The sequence below is a fragment of the Bos mutus genome, chromosome 17 (assembly GCF_027580195.1).
Source record: "Bos mutus isolate GX-2022 chromosome 17, NWIPB_WYAK_1.1, whole genome shotgun sequence".
Lineage (NCBI taxonomy): Eukaryota > Metazoa > Chordata > Mammalia > Artiodactyla > Bovidae > Bos > Bos mutus.
Genome location: NC_091633.1, coordinates 55,234,703 through 55,260,319, shown reverse-complemented (window position 1 = coordinate 55,260,319; position 25,617 = coordinate 55,234,703). Strand labels below are relative to the sequence as shown.

The 25,617-nt window shown below is 39.0% G+C and overlaps 1 protein-coding gene across 3 annotated transcripts in view; it reads right to left on the bottom strand.

Annotated features, from left to right (window-relative positions):
- SCOC (short coiled-coil protein) overlaps positions 1-25,249 on the bottom strand; it is a 39,459-nt gene extending 14,210 nt beyond the window's left edge. For 2 of the 3 annotated variants that reach the window (XM_070386561.1, XM_070386562.1), the window contains exon 1: positions 25,097-25,249. In XM_070386561.1, coding sequence (XP_070242662.1) covers positions 25,097-25,172 — 76 coding nt within the window. In that variant the 5' untranslated portion in view covers positions 25,173-25,249. Of the gene's footprint in view, positions 1-15,427; positions 15,496-25,096 lie in introns of all 3 variants that reach the window. The other variant, XM_070386564.1, reaches the window with a different exon arrangement.
- Positions 25,250-25,617: the final 368 nt, after the last annotated feature.

Below are 25,617 nucleotides of genomic sequence, written 5' to 3'. Positions count from 1 at the left end.
AATAACTTTGTTAATATCCTATAGAAAAGATAGATTATGGTGGTTTTAGTTAAACTGGCTATTCATATAAAAATATGAGGTTAGATCCTGATTTCACACCACAAATAAAATTGAATTACAAATGAGATAAATATGCAGTGTGAAGTAAATATGTATTCTGAACTTTTAGGAAAAAACAGGTATCTTTATGACATCACTGTAAGGAGGAATTTGTTAAACCAGACAAAACAGTACCATTCGTTAGGAAAGATTTTAAATTTTGATTGTTTTATACACAGACAAGAAGACATTTTAAATAAAGTTAAAAGCAAGCCACAGACTGAAAGAATAAAGTTCTGAAAATATAAAGAATCTCAACAAAGATAAAAAATATATTCAAATAACATAAACAGGCAACTCACAGAAGAGGAAAACTTAGTGGTCAGAAAGATTTTTTTTTAATGTTTACCTTCACTAGTACCAGGGAGATTGATATTAAAACAAGATAAAGGGATCAGTTCATTAAAAAGATACAAATCCTAACAGCTACAAAATGGCACTGAAGGAAAAACGGATAGAACTGAAATAAGAAACTAGCCCACAACAGTAGTTGGAAAGTTCATGGCTTCGCTCTCTGTAATTTGTAAAACAAATGTACAGAAAATCTATAAGGATACAGATCCAGGTCTGAAGCTTACCTTCACATTAGAGTCATGTGGAAATCTCCTAATGACTTCAAAGAGCAAGAGTTATCAAATGATACATCCCACCCTTATTAAAATTTTAGTCTTTAAGGTGGGATACTGGCATTAATACTTTTGGAATTTACAAAGGTGGTTTCAACAGAGTGGGATCTATTGATATAGAAAACCTGAATGAAAATTCTATCAATATATTTAACCTATTTGACATTTCTAGAACATTCCACCCAATAACTAGGACACATGTCTTCTTTTTAAGTGCACATGGAATATTCACCAAAATGGACCATAAAACAACCTCAACAAAGTTTAAATGATTAAAGTCATGACAAAATATTTTCTCTGCCCCCAAAGAAATTAAACTAGAAATCAGTAACAAAAAGATATTTTAAAAAAACCCAAGTAATTGGAAATTAAACTACATGCTTCTAAACAAAATGTGAGTCACAAGAGAAGTCACAAGAGAAATTAGAAAATATTTTTAATTAAAATGTAAACATGTCAAATTTATGAGATGCAATGAAAGCAGTGCTTTGAGATATTTCCTTACCATTAAATGCTTATATGAGAAAACAAGGGAGGTCTCAAAATAAGAATCTAAGTGTTCACTTGAAAAAATTAGGAAAAGTAGGACAAATTAAACTCAAAACAAGCAGTTGGAAAGAATATAGAGTAAAAACTAATCATGTTGAAAAACTTTAAAACAGTAGGAAAAAATCAATGAAATCAAAAGATGGTTCTTTTAAAGGAACAATAAAATTAAAAGCTTTAGGCAAATTTATCTAGGAAGAAAGAGAAGACACTATAAATTACAGATATCAAGAATAAAAGAGGGGGCATCATTATAGATTCTATAGACATTAAAAGGCTAATGAGAGACTATTAATAACAACCTATGCCAATAAGTTTGATAATTTAGATAAAATGGACAAATCCCTGAAAGAAAAAAAATTAAAGCTCACTCAACAAGAACAGATGATGTGAATAGTTCTCTGTCTATATTTTAAAATTTATCTGCATTTTGAAGTGTCATTACCAGGTTAATCTTCCCACAAAAGATACTATATATTCAAATGATGTCACTGGTAAATTCTTCTAATTATTGTCAGAATTTTATCAGTTCGCCATAAACTCTTCCAGAAAATAAAATAGGACAGAACACTTCCCAACACATTTTATAAGAACAGCATTACTCTGATACCAAAAGTAGATGAAGACATTAAAAAATATAAAACTGAACATAGACGTGGAATCCTCAACAAATGACTAGGAAATCAAATCCATCAGTTGTCCCTAGACAGGGAGCCTGGGCAATTGTGATGCTGGCCCCATGAGTTTCATTTCTCTCAGTAATCATGTTCTAAAGCTGATTCTAAAATTCATATGGAAATACAAAGAATCTACAATGGCCAAAACAGTTCTGTAAGAACAAAGTTAGAGGACTTATGCTACCTTATTTCAAGCTTTATTATAAAGCTAAAGCAATAAAATAAATGGAGTGTTGCTATGGAGATAGACACATAGATAAATGAAACAATAGCATCCAAGGATAAACCTATACATATTATATATGGTCAGTTGATTTTCACTATGATACCAAGATAATTCCATGAGAAAGGATAGTTCTTTTTTCAACAAATGGTGCCCCCCAAAAAACAGGTATCAGTATAGGAAGATAAAGAATCTCAACCCCTACTTACATCATACACAAAACTGTAAATTCAAAATGGATCATAGACGGAAACATAGAGATATACAACTTCTAGAAGAAAACAGAGAAGAAAATCTTTGTCTCCTAGGTGTTAGCAAATTTTTTGAGAAAGGTCACAAAAACAATAATAAAAGAGAAAAGATTAATTGAACTTTATAAGAATTAAAACTCCATGTTCTTTGAAAGATATCATTTAGAAAATGAAAAGATAATCACAATACATTATCTAACAAAGGTCTTGAATTTGGAATTTCTAAGAACCTTTTAAATCAATAATAGAAAAACTCCCAATGAAATAATGGAATACTTGCATGTGTGTGTTAGTTGCTCAGTTGTGTTCGACTCTTTGCAACCCCATGGACTGTAGCCCACCAGGCTCCTTTGTCCATGGAATTCTCTAGGCAAGAATACAGGAATGGGTTTCCATTCCCTTCTCCAGGGGATCTTCCCAACCCAGGGATCAAACCTGGGTCTCTTGCATTGCAAGAAGATTCTTTACCGTCTGAGTCACCTGGGAAGCTGTATTGCAGGCAGATTCTTTACTACTGAGCCACTAGGGTATCCCAGTGGAATACTAGTCAACAATAAAAAGGAACAAACTGTTAATATGGATGAACCTGAACTATACTGTGCTGAGTGAAAATAGCCTGATGGAAAATGTATAGACTGCATGATTTTGTTACTATAGAGTTCTAGAAGAGACAAAACTTATCTACTGTGTAGAAATCAGATCAGTGGTTGCCTCGGATTGATAATGGGTAGAGGGTTGACTGAGAAGGGGTTGGTGGGAGCTTTCTGCTGTAATGGAAATGTTCTATAATATCTTGATTGGGGTGGTGGTTACACAGTGTATACAATTCCCAAAAGGTATCTTCTGTAATTTAAAATGTATATATTTGATTATATATTACTTTTCCTCACCAAAGCTGATTTCTGTCTTTAATGAGAATACTAGCCAGGTTTCTTTAAGGTTTGCAGTATGCTTGGTATGCTACATGTGCTATTTTACTCAGTCCTCAATCCAGTGATCTAGGGATTATCAACCCCATTTTACAGATGAGGAAATCAAGGCTCAAAGAGTGTCTTGTCCAATATCACACAGCTAGTAATAGACTGAATTAAAACCTATCTTTTTACCTGGAAAATGAGTATCATAATATGTACTCTATTGAATTATTAAGATTGCTAGAACTAAGTAAAAATAAAGCACTGCCAAGACTTTCCAGATTGAAGTGACATTGGAACCACAGCCCAAAGAATGTGGTTTGGAACTTACATCTTCAACCTAACCAACTGAAATTCCTACCAAAACAAAAATATCAGTATTCTCCTTGGTACTTAGATAAGACCCAGGGGCTCATAATGTTATAGACAAAATGTCCAGGATCCAATCTGCAGTTATTCAGCTTATTAAGAACCATGAAAATCTCACTTTGTGTGAAAATAACACAGCAACTCTGAGATGGCACAAATGTCGAAGTTGTCTTGAAAAGATTTTAAGCAGCTATTTAAAAATACTTGAACAAGCAATTATGAAAACTCCTGAAACAAAAGTTATAATCTAAAGTATAAACAACATAATAAAAGCTATAAAGAAGACCCAAATGGAAACTGTATAACTGAAAAATAAAATAACCGAAATGTAAAACTGTCTTCAAAGATCCAGTGGCAGGATGGAGATGAAAGAGAGAAGAATGAACTGGAGGGTACCTCAGTAGAAATTATCCGGCCTTCAAACAGGGAGAAAAATGGTTGAAGAAAAAATAACAAACTCAGAACACAAGGATGACAAAAAAGACCTGGCATTTGTGTCATCAGAATCATAGAAGGAAAGGAAAAAGAGTGTGGGGCTAAAAAATATCTGAAGACATACTGGCTTTCCAAGTTCGGCAAAAGACAGTTTCCCAGGGGGAGGGGATGATTAGGAAAATAATGTCAGTAAGGCTTTGGGGGTGGGGCACAGTGAAAAAGACTGTTGAGAAACACTGATCTTGTCACTGGGCACCAATATCATTAACAATACATAGAGAACCTGGCAGATAGCGTTTACTTCCGTGGTGTAAGAAGACTGCACCACCAATGAAATAGTCTTGCAAAAAAAAATTTTTTTTTAATGCAGCCTGACCTGATCAAGCCCATAAACTAGCATTTAACAGGAAATACAGAGAACAGAGAAATGTGTTAAATCTACTGTCTGGATAAACATCAAAATCTGATAATGGAACAAAACAGCAACAAGTCAAGAACAAATAACATGAAAAAAAAAAGTCCTTTTGTTTAGCAAATAAATTGCATTGGAAGAAAAAAGAATGGAAAGACTTGTAGATAAGAAGACACTTAAACTACCTTTTTTTTTTTTTAGAATTTGATCATTTTTAAACTACCTTTTAAAAAACAGACCAAAAAAAAAAAAGCCCCTATGGTTTATTTTGGATACACCCTTGAAAGATAAAACTATTTTTAAAATGAAGGAAAATGATTACTAATAAGTAGGATATGGTAATTCTAGAACATTCACCTTTTTTAAAATTTCAGTATCAAGCATGTATCTTGCTAGAGAATTTGAACTTAGAGGAAATCTTTAGACAAATTATCTGAAGAAGATAGCGTACAAAAAGGTAACCATAATGTCACAAGCAACATGTCATTCACAAAAGACTGCAAACTGGCTAAAACAATGTTGCTGATAACTAAGATGTGTCCTTGAAAGAACAGGAAAAAAATCTTGAAATGGCAAAAAGTGACCAAAAGGAACAGTACCTCCAAGTGAATATAAAAAGGGTATAGAAACCTTGGCAAAATTTATATGAAGTGAACTTTTGTTATATTGTTTCATTTGCATTACATTTTTCAGTTAAAAAATCGTTTAAAAATAGCCACAAAATTCCCTTCTGAATGAGGAAAACATTCAATAGGGACCACTGAAATTGCATAGAAATAACTGATCATAAGATGACCATTCATGTGATCTGGAATCATAATCTGCATATATTATAAACTATATAAATAAAAGCATAAATTAAAATATTCTTCATAGAGAATGGGGAACTCCCAAATTGGAAACTATCATTTATCATTACAAGGCAAAGTATTGTGTGAGGAGAAATGATAAATAATAAAATAGAAAAACTTCCAAGTTCATTTTGATGTCCTGGTCTGACATACTCTCATCAAGCTCATAAAAACTCTGAACTTGTTTTTAGTAATTAGAGGGTTCTAAACATACTGTGGATATTTTAAAGTGAAATATGCTAAATGGAACATTTTGATAACTTTCAAGTGTAACCAGGTGTGTTCCTCATACTTTACACTCATTAATTTGCAAAATGCGTTTGATCTCATTCCTAAAAAAGAACTCACATTTTCCTTTTTACTTATTTTTTTTCCCTTGAAAGGTTATTGAATTCATTGGAGAATGAGTGTTGTCCTCAATTTGGTGAGTAAAGAATATATTCTGCTTGTTGAAACTTGATTTCAAGACTAGACTTAATAGTATGCTATAGTGGTGTTTGGTAAATTGTTTTCATATACTTTTCTGAAGATTATAATTTCCTAATAATAACCAATAGTTGGCTAATTTGAAGAGAATCATTTCATTCATTTGTTCAATAGCAAAAAATGTGTGTTTTTAGTGTTTCTCAAATGAAAGTTCAGAATTTTAGGGTCTCCATGGAATCAAGATTTGAACTTATCAACAAAAATGAAAATGACCCAGAAGGATGGTACGGGGAGGGAGGAGAGAGGGGTTCAGCATGGGGAGCACGTGTACACCCGTGGCAGATTCATGTTGATGTATGGCAAAACCAATACAATATTGTAAAGTAATTAACCTCTAACTAAAATAAATAAATTTATATTTAAAAACTAAAAATAGTAAGGAATGAGTCTATGCAGTTTTGATGCTTATTTTTCTCTAGACTGTTTAATCAGCGTTTCCCAAAGATTGTTGCTTATAGCTCTGGTTGAAAACAATGAGCTTTTTAAATAGTTTTGTATTTTGTTGGGGCTTCCCAGGTGTTGCAGTGGTTAAGAATCTGTCTGTCAATGCAGGACGTGGTTTTGTGAGTTGGGAAGATCCTCTTGAGAAGGAAATGTCAATCCACGTTAGTATTCTTGCTTGAAAAATCCTATGGACAGAGGAGCTTGATGGGCTATAATCCAAGGGGTTGCAAAGAGTCAGACATGATTGAGCGGCTGAACACACACACACACACACACACACACATTTTGTAATAATAGAAAAATATGAATAACACAATCCTCAATTTGCAGATATTGTTTTGAACAAAGCTAAGTTTGAAAGTGATGTTAATTGAATGGTTAGATTCAGTTCAGTTCAGTTCAGTTCAGGTCAGTCGCTAAGTCATGTCTGACTCTTTGCGACCCCATGAATCGCAGCACGCCAGGCCTCCCTGTCCATCACCAACTCCCGGAGTTCACCCAAACTCATGTCCATCGAGTCAGTGATGCCATCCAGCCATCTCGTCCTCTGTCGTCCCCTTCTCCTCCTGCCCCCAATCCCTCCCAGCATCAGAGTCTTTTCCAATGAGTCAGCTCTTCGCATGAGGTGGCCAAAGTATTGGAGTTTCAGCCTCAGCATCAATCCTTCCAATGAACACCCAGGACTGGTCTCTTTTAGGATGGACTGGTTGGATCTCCTTGCAGTCCAACAGACTCTCAAGAGTCTTTTCCAACACCACAGTTCAAAAGAAAGTGCTCAGCTTTCTTCACAGTCCAACTCTCACATTCATACATGACCACTGGAAAAACCATAGCCTTGACCAGACAGACCTTTGTTGGCAAAGCAATATCTCTGCTTTTGAATATGCTATCTAGGTTGGTCATAACTTTCCTTCCAAGGAGTAAGCGTCTTTTAATTTCATGGCTGCAGTCACCATCTGCAGTGATTTTGGAGCCCCAAAAAATAAAGTCTGACACTGTTTCCACTGTTTCCCCATCTATTTCCCATGAAGTGATGGGACCAGATGCCATGATCTTCGTTTTCTGAATGTTGAGCTTTAAGCTTTGCCACTCTCCTCATTCACTTTCATCAAGAGGCTTTTTAGTTCCTTTTCACTTTCTGCCATAAGGGTGGTGTCATCTGCATATCTGAGGTAATTGATATTTCTCCCGGCAATCTTAACATGGCAAAAATTGCAACATTGGTATGCAAATGACTGGTTTGGAACATCAGGTCTATCAACAGGGCAACAAGCACTGGTTTGAAGAAGAGAAAACCCGGATTCAAATCTGACTCAAGCTGTATGTGTTCATTCAATTCTTCATATAGTCACTAGTTTAAAAGTTTGATGTTCATTAGCACTAGATGCTGTAGTTGTTGTGTAGTTGCTCAGTCGTTTCTGACTCTTTTGTGACCCCACGGACTGTAGCTTGCCAGGCTCCTCTGTCCATGGGATTTTCCAGGCAAGAATACTGGAATCAGTTACCATTTTTTTCTTCAAGGGATATTCCCGACCCAGGAATCGAACCCGAGTCTCCTGCATTAGCAGATGGATTCTTCACCGCTGAGCCATCTGGGAAGCCCAGATGCTGTAAAGTATCCAAATATTTGAAATTGACCGTAAGGCTATAGGTCACTTTACCATACACCTCTGCTTCCTCAGATGAGAGACTGAGATAAAGTTAATTCTGCTTCTCTAGTATGGTATAAACTAACGTTGAGGAATTTTTCAAGTAACCCTTTTAGCAGTTGGTTCCCCATGTCTAAGAGTCAGCTTTTGATGCTTTGGTTGTGTCTGACAGTCCATTCCTTAGCTCCGTGCTGCCATAAGATCTGAAAGCTTTCCTGGGCTAGTTATCTTTGAGCCACTCCATTTGAGCTTTTATGATTCGGGGTTTCTGTGATTCTCTACACATGAATCTACCATTATCAATCATTTCATAGCTGAGTACCTATTCCACTTAATTTTTATAAAACCAAGACTAATCATCAGGCTCTTGGAGCATAAAAGGGATTCAGTTTAATAAGACAGAGTGATTCTTTGAAGGGCAGAGGAGTCAGGGTGGCAAGGAAATTAACATTTTATAAAAGAAAGCATGTGAGTTGCTAGCAAGGCTCTAAAATGCTGGGCTGCTGATAGGTTTTCTTACTTTAGATACACAGACATAATCCTTATAGTTTTCTGTTTCCCTGGAAATCATTTACACTAAATAATCCACTTGGGAGAGTTCCTCTCCCAGACTGTGTCAGGAACTGGGATTCTACACAATTTACAAGCTTAGCTCGCTTTGATTTCGTGAAGGCTGGGAGAAGATGCGAGATGTCTACGTCCAAGTCCAAGGACTGTTCCTCATGGCTCACAGCACGTGAGCTTCATGCTGATTTGCTTCCACTTCCCATCCCCGCCCCCATCCCCGCCCCCCCCCACCCCCAGCCCAGACTGGCACCTGCACACACAGAGGGCTGTTATGTGGGAGGAATGCTTAGCTCACAGAAGTTCTTGCTTTTAAGGCAAGTGGAAGCAAGCTCACTCTTCAGTCTTTATGAAGGCATGACCTTGTCACTTAGAGTTGTTCTCTGCAACCACACCTTCTGAAACGGCCGGGGTAATGGCCAGGCAGGGCCGTGTGCTCTTGGCAGACCATCAAGAATGGGCAGTGACACTCAGGCCCCATGGCAGACTGCCTCAAACCTCTAACCTCTTTAGTGCATGACAAATTCCTAATTTCCTTCCTCCTTCTTTATACAGTTATTTCGAGGGAAACAAACGGGACAGAGAGGACCAAATGTCTCATAAGATGATGGTGCGATGCCTATCAGTCAAAAAGGAAGCAAACTACACTAGCTGGCATTGAAGAAACGTGAATAGACAACAATGGCATAGTCATAGTAAACACGTTTTTAAATACATCATTATATTTTGTAGCTCCTCCCACCCTCTCTTTTTTGCTATGTCATCAAACTTTGCAACAATCAGAAAGCAGAACAACCCTGTCTATAGTTTGTTTTGAAAACAAATGGTTAAAATTATTAATTGCCAGGGTAATTAGTAACACTTATCACAGCAAAAGCAGATCAAGGGTTCCTCAACTTGAAGCAGAGATTTGGCCGACCCCCTTTCTTTTTCTTCTCTAATGAGGGAAGAAAACAAGAGAATGACTTGCTGCTAAGGGACAGGAGCTTTGCCCGTCCTCCTCAGATATGGCCTTAAAGCTGTAGAAGAAATAACTCCTCAAGTTATCGAAAGAGATGAATAACTTGACAGAACCCCAAAATTCCTTTCTACTCATCCTTAATGGTAGAATTGTGAGTTCTGGAATCTGAAGTAGGTTTTTTGTGTGTACTACATGAAGCAAGGTTATGAGAAAATAGGATGTAAATTTCATTTGGGGAGAAAATTGATACGCCCTTCAAAGGCATCTTGGAGTTCTTCTCACAGGAGTTTCTTCAGAGGCAAGTGCTATGGATCTTTCTGTTTCAGGGCGTTCATTTCACTTAGGGCATTGTTTCTCTCACTTAAAGAGTTTTATTTCAAAATAAGTTTTCATATGTTTTCTAACAAGCATCACTGGTCACAATCCAGCTCAGCATTTTAACATTTCTGGCACGTGTCTCTGCGGTTTAGTTTTGGATTTTATGTAAAAGGTACATAATCTACTCTTAACGTCACCTCAGCAAAATGTCATCAACTTTAAAAAGCCACTGACTTGGCCGTGCTGTAAGTGACCACCTGCAGACATGGGAATTCAAGTGCTTGGTGGCCTGTGGGTACCAAGAGTATCTGAACAGAAAGCCTTCTATACCTGATTCCTTAAATTCCTTGAGGAAGAACCAGCTGATTTTCTTAATTCACATAACCCAATTGCCAGCACAGTGCCTCATACATGTCTGTAAATATTGGTTGAATAAGCAAATGAATGAACCTTCTGTTCTGGGTCCTTCCTTTTTCTATCTCATGAAAAGCAGATGTGTCTGTGCTGCGATAGACGATGACACAGTATTTTCACAGTGTCTTTTCACTTCAGAGCTCACATGACTTTCTACCAAATTACCTCACTGCCTCTTAACACATCCCAGTGGGAAGGGAAAAAAGCCAGTCATTTTCTTTATGGTCCAAGTCGTGGCTCTTCACACTTACAGAACATTAGGCACATATGAACCATCACCTATAGCGACAACTGGGGTCACCTTATCATAACTTATGTCTCTGGCAGCTGTCGGGAGATCAGAATACACTAAAAGACAACATGACCAACATTTGGGGCCATAGAGAGGGAAATGTTAGTGACTTGATGCCATTTATTCTCTTTGAGATGGTACACTGGTGACCTCTAGTGGTAAAATTGATTCAAGATCAGTTCTATTTCACCACAAAAAATGTTTATTTCAATCCTCCTGTTCTCCTCTCATTTAGTAGCATTTTCTACTTGTAGGATGACCTTAGATATGCACAATGATTTATGTGTAGCTGCTCATAGCCAAACATTATTTTTTCATTTCATAAACTCAACTTTTGAGCTGGAAGAGTTCTCAGAAGAAGTTGCCTGTTTTATTTCATTATCTGTGGAAAATGAAACCTAGAAAAATAAAATGACTTGCCTGAAGTCTCCCCTCAGGGGTGGATCTAAAAGTCTACTTAGTCTAAGGCTCTTTCCAGACTTCAGAGGACTGCAGCCCAGCTGACATCCTCCTGCAGCAGCCTCAGGGGTTTTCAAGGGCAAACTGCCCACCCAACCCCCTGCCCCCTGAATCTCTCAGTCACAAAATAGTGAACAAACAAAATGACTGTTGCCTTACAACATTAAGTTTTCGGATATGTTGTACAGCAATAATAATCAAAACAAAGAATTTATTTAGAAATTTCTGAGTTATAAAAAATACTGAATGAAAAATACAAAATAATGAACACTTGTCAAGTATGAATTAATCTTCTATTAAATATCAGCTATAAAAAAAGAGCTCTCAGAACAAATGAATACATATTCTAATTGACAGAAATAAGTTCTCCTTCCTCCATTAGACTGCACATTTTAAAGATATGTACGTATTAAAACCATGAGCCCAAAAGAAGACATATGTGTTCTGTACCCTATAAAAATAAATAAGTGAATCTCAATCAAAAGTATACTTTGAACTGCTAATGTGTTGGTCACTTGAAATATAGAAGTCTCTCAAAGAGTTTATAATCTAGTTGTAAGATACATCAAACCAATATTAATTGGTTTCAAAATATCCCCTCTAAATACTTGCTAATTAGTAAAAGAAGGAGGAAGACACCACTGTAAGCAAGGGATCAAAGTGAACCTCACTGGTAAAGGGATAAATAGAGAGTATGTACCACCTGGTGCAATGAGCAAAACACGGTATCAGTTCCACTATTGCCAAGTGTATCAATGTTGAGGACCCCTTTACAAAATAACTGCCCTATAATCTTTCAACGCATCAGGGTTACAAAAGTCAAGTAAAGATTGAGGAATTGTCCCAGGCTGAAGGAGGCTAAAGCGACATGACAACTAAATGCAGTGTATGATTCTAACTGGATGCTTTTACTGTCATAAATATAATCAAGAGAACTGGCAAGACTTAAATGCACTTTGAAGATGAGGTGATAGTAATGTACAAATGTCATTCCCCTGACTTTGTTGGTTGTACTGTGATTATGAAGGAGAGAGGCCTTGAGGGTCCTTGTTTGTGGGAAATGCATAGTAAAGTATCCGGGGAGGATGGGGCATTAGATTGTCAGCTTACTCTCAAATAGTTCAGGAGAAAGGATCCTTCTCCATGGACTTTCAAATTTTGGTACTTGAGATTATTTCATAATAAAAGTAAAACTTAAATAAGATATGACTGTGCTGAAGGGTGGGCTTCCCTGGTGGCTCAATGGTAAAGAATCCACCTCCCAGTGCAGGAGATGTGGGTTTAATCCCTGGGTCAGGAAGATTCCTCTGAAAAAGGAAATGGCAACCCACTCCAGTATTCTTTCCTGGGAAATCCCATGGACAGAGGAGCCTGGCGGGAGTCCATGGGGTCGCAAAGAGTCAGACACGACTGAGCAACTAAACAACAAGTGCGGAAGGGTAGCATTTACAATTTAGGCCTTATCTCCCCTGCTCCCCACCCTCTGTGCCTAGCATGTCCTATAGCCAAATCTACCACTTGCTACATTGTATTTTACTAAGGCAACTGATTGCATGCATCACTAAAAAGGCAGAAGGCAGTAGTGATATTTTGATAGGTGCCCTTAATCCTAGAATCTGAGCAAACTCCAGGAGATAGTGAAGGACGAGGGAAGCCTGGTGTGCTACAGCCCATGGGGTCACAAAGAGTCGGACACAACTGAGCAACTGAACAGCGACAGTCCGAGCACTGGTGCTTTCACATACTTCTCAAAATCAGCACTCCTGTTAGGATTTGTGTTTTATTTCCATATATCAGAAAAACCTTTTAATTTTATCATTAAGAAAAAATATTGCATAAATAGAACATGAAAATGTAATGCTCATAGTCTCTTCACACTACTAAATACATTTTCCCGAGTTTCTCTTCCATCCCAGTCCATATACATAAATTACTTTCACATGGTTATGATCACAACTTGGGTGCAATTTTATACTCTCTATCTCTTGCCTGAGCATACTGCAGTATTATTAGCAAACTTCAGGGGTGCTTCTTGCCCTCTAATTCCATGATTACATTTTGAAACACTGACCTCATAACATAACTAAGGGGGCCATATTTCATTGTCCAGCACGTGAACTCCTTACTGTTTCCATCTTATCAGGATAGTGCAGTTATGCTATCTGGTAATCTGTGTCCTGATGCGTTGTCATTTAATGAAGGCTTTGAAGTCACTCAGACCTGACTGCTCACCCAGTTCTGTTTCATATTAAGTTGGCCAAAACAGTTGGTTCAATTTCCCCGTAAGATGGTTCAGAAAAACCTGAACGAACTTTTTGGCCAACCCAACACAAATTCCTAAACCTTTTTGAGTCCGAGTCTTCAATCTAAAAAAACAGACGTAATAATATCTATTAATATAATATCCATTAATATAATAATATCTGTTACACTATTTGTGAGAATGAAATAAGACAGTGAATGTGAAATTCTTAGCACAGTGCCTGGAATGTGTTAAAGTCTCAATAAATTTTATTATCATTTATGGAAGGATACATGACAAAATGTGGGCCTACTCCAAATACTTAATTTTGTGACTCTCCTAGTTTAATTGTGATGGATGGTGAGTTATTTTTTAGATGACATCACATATCCAAAAGTTCACTAGTATTTCTAAAGAAACCAACTGATTTTCTCAGTTTCTCCAGAATTGAGAACCTATGGGAAAATTAAAGCGACAACTGACTGATGATCTTTCTCCAATGTCTGCTTTAGTTTTTCTGCATCAGTTCAGTTCAGTTTAGTCGCTCAGTTGTGTCCGACTCTTTGCAACCCCATGAATCACAGCACACCAGGCCTCCCTGTCCATCACCATCTCCCAGAGTTCACTCAAACTCACATCCATCGAGTCGGTGATGCCATCCAGCCGTCTCATCCTCTGTCGTCCCCTTTTCCTCCTGCCCCCAATCCCTCCCAGCATCAGAGTCTTTTCCAATGAATCAGCTCTTCTTATGAGGTGGCCAAAGTACTGGAGTTTCAGCTTTAGCATCATTCCTTCCAAAGAACACTCAGGGCTGATCTCCTTTAGAATGGACTGGTTGGATCTCCTTGCAGTCCAACGGACTCTCAAGAGTCTTCTCCAATACCACAGTTCAAAAGCATCAATTCTTCGGTGCCCAGCTTTCTTCACAGTCCAACTCTCACATCCATACATGACCACTGAAAAAACCATAGCCTTGACTAGACAGACCTTTGTTGGCAAAGTAATGTCTCTGCTTTTCAATATGCTATCTAGGTTGGTCATAACTTTTCTTCCAAGGAGTAAGTGTCTTTTAATTTCATGGCTGCAATCACCACCTGCAGTGATTTTGGAGCCCCAAAAGATAAAGTCTGACAGTGTTTCCACTGTTTCCCCATCTATTTCCCATGAAGTGATGGCACCAGATGCCATAATCTTCGTTTTCTGAATGTTGAGCTTTAAGCCAACTTTTTCACTCTCCTCTTTCACTTTCATCAAGAGGCTTTTTAGTTCCTCTTCACTTTCTGCCATAAGGGTGGTGTCATCTGCATATCTGAGGTTATTGATATTTCTCCCGGCAATCTTGATTCCAGCTTGTGCTTCTTCCAGCCCAGCGTTTCTCATGATGTACTCTGCATAGAAGTTAAATAAGCAGGGTGACAATATACAGCCTTGACCTACTCCTTTTCCTATTTGGAACCAGTCTGTTGTTCCATGTCCAGTTCTAACTGTTGCTTCCTGACCTGCATACAGGTTTCTCAAGAGGCAGGTCAGGTGGTCTGGTATTCCCATCTCTTTCAGAATTTTCCACAGTCTGCATAGTACCCCTCAAAAAAAGTTTTTAAAAAGCCCTTAAAAATGGAGAATGACAGAAGTATTGCACACAGTTTGCTTTCTAAAGATAACTAGTTCGCTGTGAATTTGCCTAATTTATTTTATGTCAAATGCTTACATACTATGGAAAAAGGATAATGTCTCAACTTAACAAAATGAACCAATAAAAGAGTTACTGCTTTCTTAGCAGAAAAATTCTACAAAATATATACTTTGGGAAATTCCTTGAAATATAGGTAATTGTATATTTGATGATCACTGAGTATTTCACAGAAAGGCACTGGCTGAGAAATTCAGTCTGCCTTAATTATAACTGCCAACTGTTCAGTTGCTCAAATTATACATCAACTATGTTTTATTTAACATAAACATAGAAATTCTGTTCTTACAGTATTTTAAAGCAGAAGGGCCAGGAGTCCACTGTACATTGAGGAACACTGTCCTGGCACAAAGCTCAGGCCATTTAAAATACTAAAATTAAAAAAGGTAAAAAAAAATAAAATAAAATAAAAAAGGTAAGGAACATTGTTGAAAAAAATCTCCTAAATACTTCTATAAACAAATCTTTCTGAATAGTTATTATAACCTTGGAAAAACGCACTAACCTTGCCAGCAGCAATGCAAATGAAGGCTTAGTATTCACACAGATGGGCAAGTCAGAGTTGTCTTTTGTCTGTTGGGAAAAGGGAGTGAAGAATCTCAGAATGGATAAGAAAGGACGAATATGTCTTAAAATGCAAGCTTTTCCCAACAGTTTTTAGAGTGTCATGGTACCAGCAAGGAGAAAACCACGCATGTGCACAGCCAAAATCATTAAGCTGACAATGAAATACATGTGTGAAAAAACAGGGAAACAATGATTAAATGGGGAAGCAAGCCAGTAAGGGCTAAAAAGAGGCTACTCTTTGCCATGAGCATCCCTGGGAGGCTGGTGGACAGAAGACCCAGGTCGTTCTTACAGAAAGGCAGTGAGGGAGGCTCTCTGTTCTCCTGGACCATTCATGTGGGCTGCCACTGAGTCCCTTCTATTTCCAGTGTCAAGTCCAAGGATGAGAAAGAAGGCTGAAGCCTATCCGTGAAAACACAACATGTCTTTCTGAAACAGCTTTTCCAGTAACTGATTCTGTGATTGGAGTAAATACTATTTCCTGTAGGGTCACTGAGAGCTTTGGGATCATTCAAAAATTCTATTGCAAGTGTTGATGAACACAGCTAACGCTGGTCCCTCCAGTCTGCCCTGTTCTTTTAGAGTTAGCCTCCTTCTCTCTGCACTCCAGATTCTCTTTTCTCAGGATCTCTCAGAGGAACTCCAAGGGCCTCTAAGGAAACCAGGCTCTGACCCTCAAATTCTGAACAGATCAGGCAGGCTGGAGGCCTGTGAGGCAAAGTGGTCCAAAGCTCATCCAGTCTAACTGGGGCCTTTGTGATATGAATGTCCACATAAGGAAAATAGCCACATAGGCCCCCTTCTCAGCAGGAAAAGGACCTAGGGAAGGGCAGCATCTCTTTAACTCATGAACTCAGGTAAATAAAATTCATCCTTGATCTTTTGAATCTCATCTGGATTTTTCTGTAGGAAATAGAAATTAGCACAATTATGAAGGATTTCATATAAAATTAACATTCTTTCCCCCATTTTTGTTGTTAATCTAATAAAGGGGCTTCCCTGGTGGCTCAGCAGTAAAGAAGCCACCTGCCAATGCAGAAGATTTGAGTTCGATCCCTGGGTCAGGAAGATCCCTGGAGAAGGGAATGGCAACCCACTCCAGTATTGTTGCCTGGAGAATTCCATGGACAGAAGGGCCTGGCAGGCTACAGTCCATGGGGTCGCAAGAGTCAGACATAACTTAGTGACTAAATCACTGCAATCTAATCTAAGAAAAAACACATTGCTGATGCAGGGCAGTTGATGGGTGGTTTTGTCTTTTAAAGTAATAGTCAAAATACTACTTGTGTTTTGGTAAGAAAATTAGAAAATACTCTAGATTACTGAAAATATTTAGATACTGTCCTAATATTCCATTTCTTAAGCTTGTTTATTAAAACTAGGTTTTGCATTATGCTAGATTATTACAGTTAAGTAGATTTCCTCTGATGGGAGATTTTTTTCACAGAAAGAGCACTTACAATTTCTAGCAATACATTAGTGATCCCAGAGTCATAGCATTCTCAGAAACTACTGAGAAGCAAAATTAATCTCCTTTTGCTTATTAAATCTCTTCTGCTGAGTCTCTAGGGCATTTTACTGGGCCAGAGAGGTATTTTTAATGTCACTATCTATATTATACTCAGCTTGCAGGAAATTAGACTTCACTCAGCCAATGTCATTATCTCTACTCATACGGATCCCAAATGCCAATTAAGATTTGCTGAAACTTTCTGCCATCGTTGGTGCAATGAATACCCTCGTTCAAATCCACAAGAAACATTTCTACTGTACTAGAGATGATCTCTCTTGACATCTCTAAGGATGTCTGAATAATCTTTTAAGTTAATATTCATGGCCAAATTGGTGGATGGTGTAAACTGAGGTGACGTGGGGAGCATATCCGGACCAGCACAAGTGACCAACCCTCTCCTCATCCTTGTGTGCTTACATAAGGATGCCTCCACTCTGAGACTCTCACCAGCACCAAAGCCTCCCGTGAGGTCCAATGTAACCCAGTCGAGCCATTACCAGCAGGGTAGGGGACCTTGGAAAACTGCTGGCTGCAAACACTGGCTCCATTCACCATCAGAAAAAGGCCTGCTCCCTTGTCTCAGGCAAGACTCCTGCTATGGCTCAGTGTGTCTCCCAGCTGAGTAGCCACCAGTCTGTTTCCATCTTTAGCCTGCATTATAATGGAGAGTGAGATGAAAAGGAATACAGGCCCTTGATACCTTTTACTTGGAGTGCTAACTAATGCAGGGCCTCATGTCTGATCTGCTGCATGGCTGAGGGGATGGCAGATGGCCTTCAGAAAGCTTTTCAAACCCACCCTCCTTTCAGCAGGGCATGAGGCAGGTATTGTTACATTTTCTGTACGGCGGTAGAAAGCAGCACCAAATAAAAGCACACAACAATTGTGCCACTTCTCCGGGAAGCTTATTACCACTTTACAATGAAGGCTAATTGGCTGATGCCAAAAGCAGACACAGAAGCAGCTTTGAATATCATCCAGGAGAGTTTTAGCGAGCAGAGTCAGGAAGGAGGCTGAGCCATAAAAGAGGACGGCATTGAGAAGAACATTGGCAGGGAAAAGGTGAGGGCCAGGATGAAGACGAAAAAGAAGAGCTGTCTTATTTGTATCAGAAAAGAATCATGCTCTTGTTAAAAGAGTTTGTTCATCCACACCTCCCCCTTCTACCACAAGCCTCTTTATCAGGAGGACGTCAACAGTCAGTCCTGGCTTATAGAGCACTGGCCACAGGATGCTGCTGTTACCATGACAACCGATGTGAACAAATCTTGGAGCCTTTCAAGAAACTTGTGGGTGATCTCCTTGAAGTGGGCAAAGGAGGAACTAAAACATACTGAGCACTTACTGTAAACCAGACTGTTTCAGGAAACTTCCTTTATTATTTCATTTAATCTTCAAAACAATTCTGAGACATATTGTTAGGATCATTTCACAGCTGAGGAAACTGAGGCTCAGGGATGTTAAATAACTCGCTCAAAGTCCAACGGACTCAAACCCAGGCATTTCTGACTCCCAAGTTCAAGCCCTTTCTGCCATGCTACTCTGATCTGAGCTGATTCTCCAAATAGCCAGGTCCTGTCTACTATCTGGTATGTGATGGTAGTGGTCAAAAAATGTTTTCTGAAAGCAGAACTAAACTGGCCTGGAAGTGGATATAGGAAAGAAATGATTTAAGAAAGTTGACCCTAGGAGTCGATTCTTGGCTAGGGGCCTTCATCCCAGTGTACACAGAAACTCAATCAAAATTATTTGGCAAAAATGTTTTGAGCATCTATTAGGTACCAGACATTGGGTTAGGTGCCAGAAATACACAGTTTAAAACCCAGATTCCATCTTTTAGCAGCTCACAGTCTCTTGGCAGAGGGTAGAGGGGCTCATATACATACAAGCTCGTAAAATATGCTATGAAAAATGTAAGCTTCGAGTTTTCAGGAAGGAGAAAGGAAACCTTAATCAGTATGGGAAGGTCAAGGAAGGTTTCCTGGAGAAAGTGATGCTTGGGTGGGTTCTTAAAGAATAAACAGGAATTAGCCAGGTAAGAAAGGGTGAGTGGTATTATTCCAGGCAAAGAGCAGTGCGAGCAAAGTCCAGAGGCATGAAATAGACAACATGTCCATAGGACATTAAGTGTTTCCTACTGAGCTGAAGCCATGTGGCAGGAAATGACACTGAAGAGATAGGCAGAGCCAGGAAGAGGGAGACTTTAAATGCCACATTAAGTGTTTTGAACTTCATCCAGCAGGGGATGCAAGGCATCGATCGGTCTTTGCAGGGAGAGGGAGTGATATGGTCAGTGTGGAGGAGAGATTTGAAGGGATAAGAACTGAAATAGGAAGAACAGTTGGGCAGTTGATGCTGTGGTTTATGTGGGAGATAATGGGGCCTAATCAGGGAAGTGGTGATAGGGGTAGAGAAGGCCAGATTGATTTGAAAAACATTTTCAAGGTCAAGTCAACAGGAATAAGCAATTTGATTGGGTTGTGAGAAATAAGAATGGGACAATGGCATGTGAATTTCTCGCTTAAGGAACCAGGTGGATGACGGGACCATTCATTAAAATTATGAATCAGGAGTGGGAACAGATTAGGGGATGCCCATGGGATAAGATGAGATCATTTAACTGGGACATAGCTAGGTATTTAGCAAGCAGTTGGATTATGAATCAGAAGCTCAAAAGAGAGATAAATCATGAAGATTTGAGAAGTCTGAAAATAGATTCTTCTGCAGTCACTTCTGTTCTGAAGATGTGTTTTGTTTGGACTTCCATGATATTGTTTTTAAAATCAGGATTAGGTGGAAAACATGGAAGAATCAGGAAGTTGCCCATCCCCCCCAAAACAGAATCTGTATTTTGGGTGTCTCTTGAAAATTCTGCTTTTTTTGCATTTCTGTTCTTTCATGACAATAGTCAGCTAGAAGCAGGAAGAAGCGGGGCTCTCTGAGGAGGCCACGTGCTCTGCAGAAGCCTCTGTCCTCACCTGGCTGGGCCCCTGGCTCAGGGCTCAGCATTGTTTGCTATCTCATCATCACTATCGCTGTTGCCTTTCTTACAGTAGAGTTAAGAGAAAAGTAAACTTTTCTTGTTCTCTTATCCTAGTTAAATGTAGAAAATTAAATCTAGTCCAAGAGGACTGTGTTTCAAGAAAAAGGTGTTGAGAAATGAATAATGTTCCCATATATTTGATGTGCAAACAATGCATATCCTTGTTGAAAGAATTAAACTTGAGATATCACTGTGAAATAAACCATGTTAATATTACTGTCTGCTGTATTTAAAAGATGTGTAATGACAAAATTTGTTTGTATCTCCTTTAATTTCTTTCATCACTGTTTTGTAAATTTCAGGGTATAAGTCTTTAATATTGTTAAAATGTCCATACCACCCAAAGCAATCTACATACTCAATGCAGTTTTTATCAAAATCTCAAAGGCATTTTTTACAGAAGTAGAAAAAACGATTCTAAAATTAATATGAGACCACAAAAGACCCCAAATAGCCCCAAAAATCTTGAGAGAAAAAAAAGAACAAAGCTAGAAGTATCACACTTCCTGATTTCAGTGTAATAAAATATATATTACAAAGGCATAGAAATTAAAATAGTAAAAAAAAAAAAAAAACTTATGGTACTGACATAAAGACATACACACCACCCTATAGAATACAGAGTCCAGAAATACATCCATACGTGTAGGTCAACTAATCTTCAACAGGGTGCCAAGAACATGCAATGGGGAAAGAATAATCTCTTTAATAACTAGTGTTAGGAAAACTGTTCACACACAGAAAAGTGAAGACCTTTATCTTACGCCATACACAAAAGTCAACTCAAAGTGGATTAAAGACTTAAATGTAAGACCAAAAGCTATAAAACTCCTAGAAGAAACTGTAGAGGAAAAGCTTTGTGACACTGGTCTTGGCAATAATTTCACAGATATGACACCAAAAGCAGAGGTGACGATGCACAAATAGACAAGGAAGACTACATCAATGAAAACACTCCTTCACAAGAAAGGAAACAATCACTGGAATATAAAAGAAACCCGCAGAATGGGGTGAAATATTTGCAAATGGTATAACTGGTCATTTAAAAGGCTAATTTATACTAAAATATGTAAGGAGCTCCTCAATTACAAAAACATTGATAACCCAGTTAAAAATGGGCAAAAGACTTCGACAGACATTTCCTTAGAGAAGACATAAACATGGCCAACAGGTAAGTGAGAAGATGCTCAATATGACTAATCATCAGTGAAATGCAAATCAAAATCATAATGAGATCTTACCCAACACCTGTTATGATGGCAATCAAAATAAAAAGCCCCCAAAGACTACAAGTGTTGGTAAGAATATGGAGAAAGTAAAACACTTTACACTACTGAAGGGAATGTAACATGATGCAGCCACTATGGAAAACAGTATTGAGATTCCTCAGAAACTTAAAAAATGGAACTACCGTATGATTGGTAATCCCACTTCTGGATATTTACTCAAAATAATTGAAGTCAGGATCTTGAAGAGATATTAGCACTCTCATATTCACTGCTGTACTAGTCACAATAGCTTAGATGTGGAAACAACCCAAACATCAATCAACAGATGACTGGATAAACAAAAATGTGATATATGTATACAATGGAATATTATTCAGCCTTAAAAAAGAAAGAAGTCCTGCAATATGTCACAGTTGGATCAACCCTGTGGACGTTATACTAGGTAAAATAAGCCAGCCACAGAAGGACAAATGCTGTATGATTCCACTCATATGAGGTATCTAAAATAGACTCAGAAGCACAAAACAGAATGATGACTGCAGGGGCTGGGGCGAGAGGAAAGAGGCAATTGCTCGTCAACAGGTATAACATTTCAGGAATGTAAGACTATTCTAGAGATTTCATGAATAGCATTGTGTCTGTGGTTAATGCTACTGTATTGTTAACTTAAAAATGTGTTAGGGAGGACTTCTCTGATGGTCCAGTGATTAAGAATCCACCTGCAGGGGACACAGGTTCAATCCCTAGTCTGGGAATGATCCTACATGCTGCAGGGCAGCTAAGCCCAAGAGCTGCAACTACTGAAGCCCGGGCACCTAGAGCCTGTGCTCTGCAACTAGAGAAATCGCCAGAGTGAGAAGCCTACAGCCGGAGAGTAGCCCCTGCTCACTGCAACTAGAGAAAGCCCACGCACAGCAAAGAAGACCCAGCGCGGCCAAAAATAAATAAACAATTTCCTAAAGGAGTATTTTAAAAACCTGTTAAGGAAGTAGATCTCATGTTAAATCTTCTTACCACGTTAAAAGTAAGAAGTTTAAAAACAAAAAGATACATAATGGGAAAACCTAATAAACTGAAATAAGTATAGAAATTTCAATAGTTTGTTTAGGAAACTGCGTGAAATAAACAATGACAGGCCATTGCCTCTTTCCTACAGATACACTGCTTGGCCGTAAAGGAGTTTATTTTACAAGCTCTGTTTTAGGGTCACTGGTATATAGCATGGACAGTAAGAATGGAACAAGAGAGAGAGGAAAAGCAGGCCAAGAGCGGAATCTTGGGGAAAGACTTAAATAGTACCACTTAGACCAGAGATTCCCAAACTACCTTGGTTCACCATGCCCTTCATTTTAAGTAATTTTTTCAGGGCTCCAAGGCCAAGAGAGATACCAAACAGTTCCAGAAATTAAGTATTCACGTCCAAATACCTTAATAAGTGTTTATGTCCTTAAAACTTAGTAATCATTAAAAAAAAAAAAATACTGCATCTAAGCTGAAAAACATTTCAGTTTCTTTAAAATTTCATTCTTCAGTAACAACTTACCTAATGGGATGTGTGGGCCTTCTGGGCACTTCACAACTTTGCCAGCCTGCTCAAACTGACACCCTTATTACCTGTTCTACATGGATTTTTACACAGAACTTGCTTTTTATCACACCAACAGCAGGAAAGCCAGCATGGAAAGAGATGTTATTGAAAGAAATGCAGTTCAGTCTAATGTGAAATTGTGAACAAGCTGCATTTGTTTCATAATAATTTGTCTTCCTGTTTTTATTTATCAAGCACCAAGAACCTCTTATTAACAATAGTGAACCAGTATCCACACATCAAATTGATACACTTATCTCCAAAAGCCAGAGAACATGGGGTTTCAGTTCTTTCCTGCCACAAGTACAGGAGCAACTTCCATTTTCCATGTTGGAATGTTGAAACAGCAGAATTAGAGCTAGTGCCTCAAGTCCACTGCTGGTTCCCACGCTGGACCACCCCTGAAGGCCCCTGATGCCCTGAGATTCTGTGACATCTACAACCAGGAATGAGGAGGCTTTGAGTCAGATCCAGGAGCCCTCAAAGCCCTCCCTCCACTGCCACCTCTCACACTAACAAGGGTATCCTGCTTACTCCGTCCCGGTTTATCAGTTTATTCTAAGTCTATGCCCCTGGCCTCAGACTCGGTTAGCAAGCAACTTCGATGGAGACCCTCTCCATTGGCAGCCGTGAATTGGACACCTGAGTTCAAATCCCCGCCCTCGTCTCTTTCAGTCCAGCCGGGAAGTGTGAGGGTGGCAGGGGCTGAGACACAGGCGGCAGAGTTGAGGCTGTGCCCTAGGCTGGATGAAAGACCTCGGTTTCACAAAGACTCCTTCTCCACCTTGCTGACCATCGCTTTCAGGCCCAGCCCATGTTACAGGCGAGAAAGAATCCTCTCCCGGGATGGGGGGCGAATTCGGAGCAAGCCAGCAGTCTGAAGGAGCTGCACCCGCCCATGGCATATAGGACTCCCCAAGCGCATGCCCAGCGCTCATCGTGCCTTCTAGAAGCTAAGGAGCAAGTGTCCCTGGTCTTTGTTCCCTTCACTGCCTTCTCCAGCCCTGTCATTTTTCTAAAACGCCCTGATGGGAACATGTGAAGGCCAGCGGTATCCCTCTTCTTCGACAAACCCCAGACCTTGTTGTACCTTTCCTCCCGTCGTAAAGGCCGAAAATGCTCCTCTTTGATTTTTCAAAGCCCTCAGCATGTTTATGTGGTGCCAGGAGGGGAAGCTGGCTGGCAGTTCGTGCTAATTGTCTGGCCGCACTTTAGAAAGAGGCTTTTTGAATCTGAGCATTTAGGGAGAAAGTGGAGAAGCGTGGCTGTATGAAAGAGCAATTGATGTTAAATATTCATGCTCTGCTCTCGGTTAATCAAAATCAGTAACCCCCATTGCTTAGCTGAGTCTTGCTGGCTTCTATTAATAACTATGATTTTGCTGAGGGAACTTGGATACAAAACAGTGCCACTAATACACATGCACACACACAATGCGTGGGGGCTTAGAGGTGTGAAGTCTTTCCAGTTAACATTGTGCAAGGCGCAGGAGATGCGGGTTCAACCCTGGATGTGGAAGACCCCTGGAGGAGGAAATAGCAACCCACTCCAGCAATTCTTGCCTGTAAAATTCATGGACAGAGGAACCTGGCCAGTTACAGTTCATGGGGTCACAAAGAGTCAGACAGGACTGAGCGACTGAGCACGCACTCCCAAGTCAGACAGTGCCTGTTTTCTCACCAGTGTTGAATGAGCTGTAGTTATCCCTTCCATCAGCATATTAGAAACACCACTCCCTTCTTTTTCCTTCTTTCATGTGGAATTCAGCAAACTTTGTCCTTGCTTAAAAACCAGACATGTTCTGTGACAGATTTTAAAGCAAATTGCAGAGTATCCTAATTCATTTACCAGAAATGATGAAATTTCACAGAACAGAGAAGAAATGGACTATAATTGAACAAATTCAGGTAATAATATCATAGGTTGCTTTAGTAACAACTTTAAGATCATGTTTCCTGAGCCTCCAGGAAATAAACATTTTATATTTTTATTTGTTGATTGATTTTTAAAGTACATGTAATTCAACCACAGGAGCTTTTAAAATAATCACTGAATTTTAAAGGAAAAAGAAAAATAGCTCTTAAACATTTTTTTTGTTTTATATTTGTAGCTGTATTTTTTCTACAATGACTATGTTTTACCATCATAATAAAAACAATAACAATTATTGTTTTACAAAGCTGCTAAGCATTTGCTGAATTTTATGTTTCGGAAGTCATCAGTTTCTTCCTTACCTGTGTCATCTGCAAGAGAAATGTTGGTGAAGGCACGGTCCTCCTCTTCCTCTTCCTCTTTGCTGGGCCCATCCATCTTGCTCACTTTCAGGCCTGTTAGTGACAAGTATGAGGGCAGAGGACAATGGCTGTTCCCTTATGTGATCACCCTGGTTAAATCATTAATACACAAGCGTCCACGCAGGTGCTATCTGATACTTGTAAGAGCCACCCTCTTCCTGTTTGCCACCTAAGGAGTTCTTACTGAGTATTGCAGACCTAACCGGAAATGATGAGAGGTTAGGTCTGCAGGTTAAAGAGTTACAACCCTTTACTTGAAGCTGTTGAACTGGCACTCCTGCTGTACTCTGGCTGGGTGCCAAATCCAGTGTCAGCTTCCTTAGACTGAATTGCCTGAGAACATTGCCCCAGAAGCCCTGCAGTGAGGTTGGGGAGGGGGAAGTGTATTTTATGTGATCAATACATCTTATAGACGCCTACATAAACTTCTTAGGGATTTGGGTCAGTGATCTATTAGCATG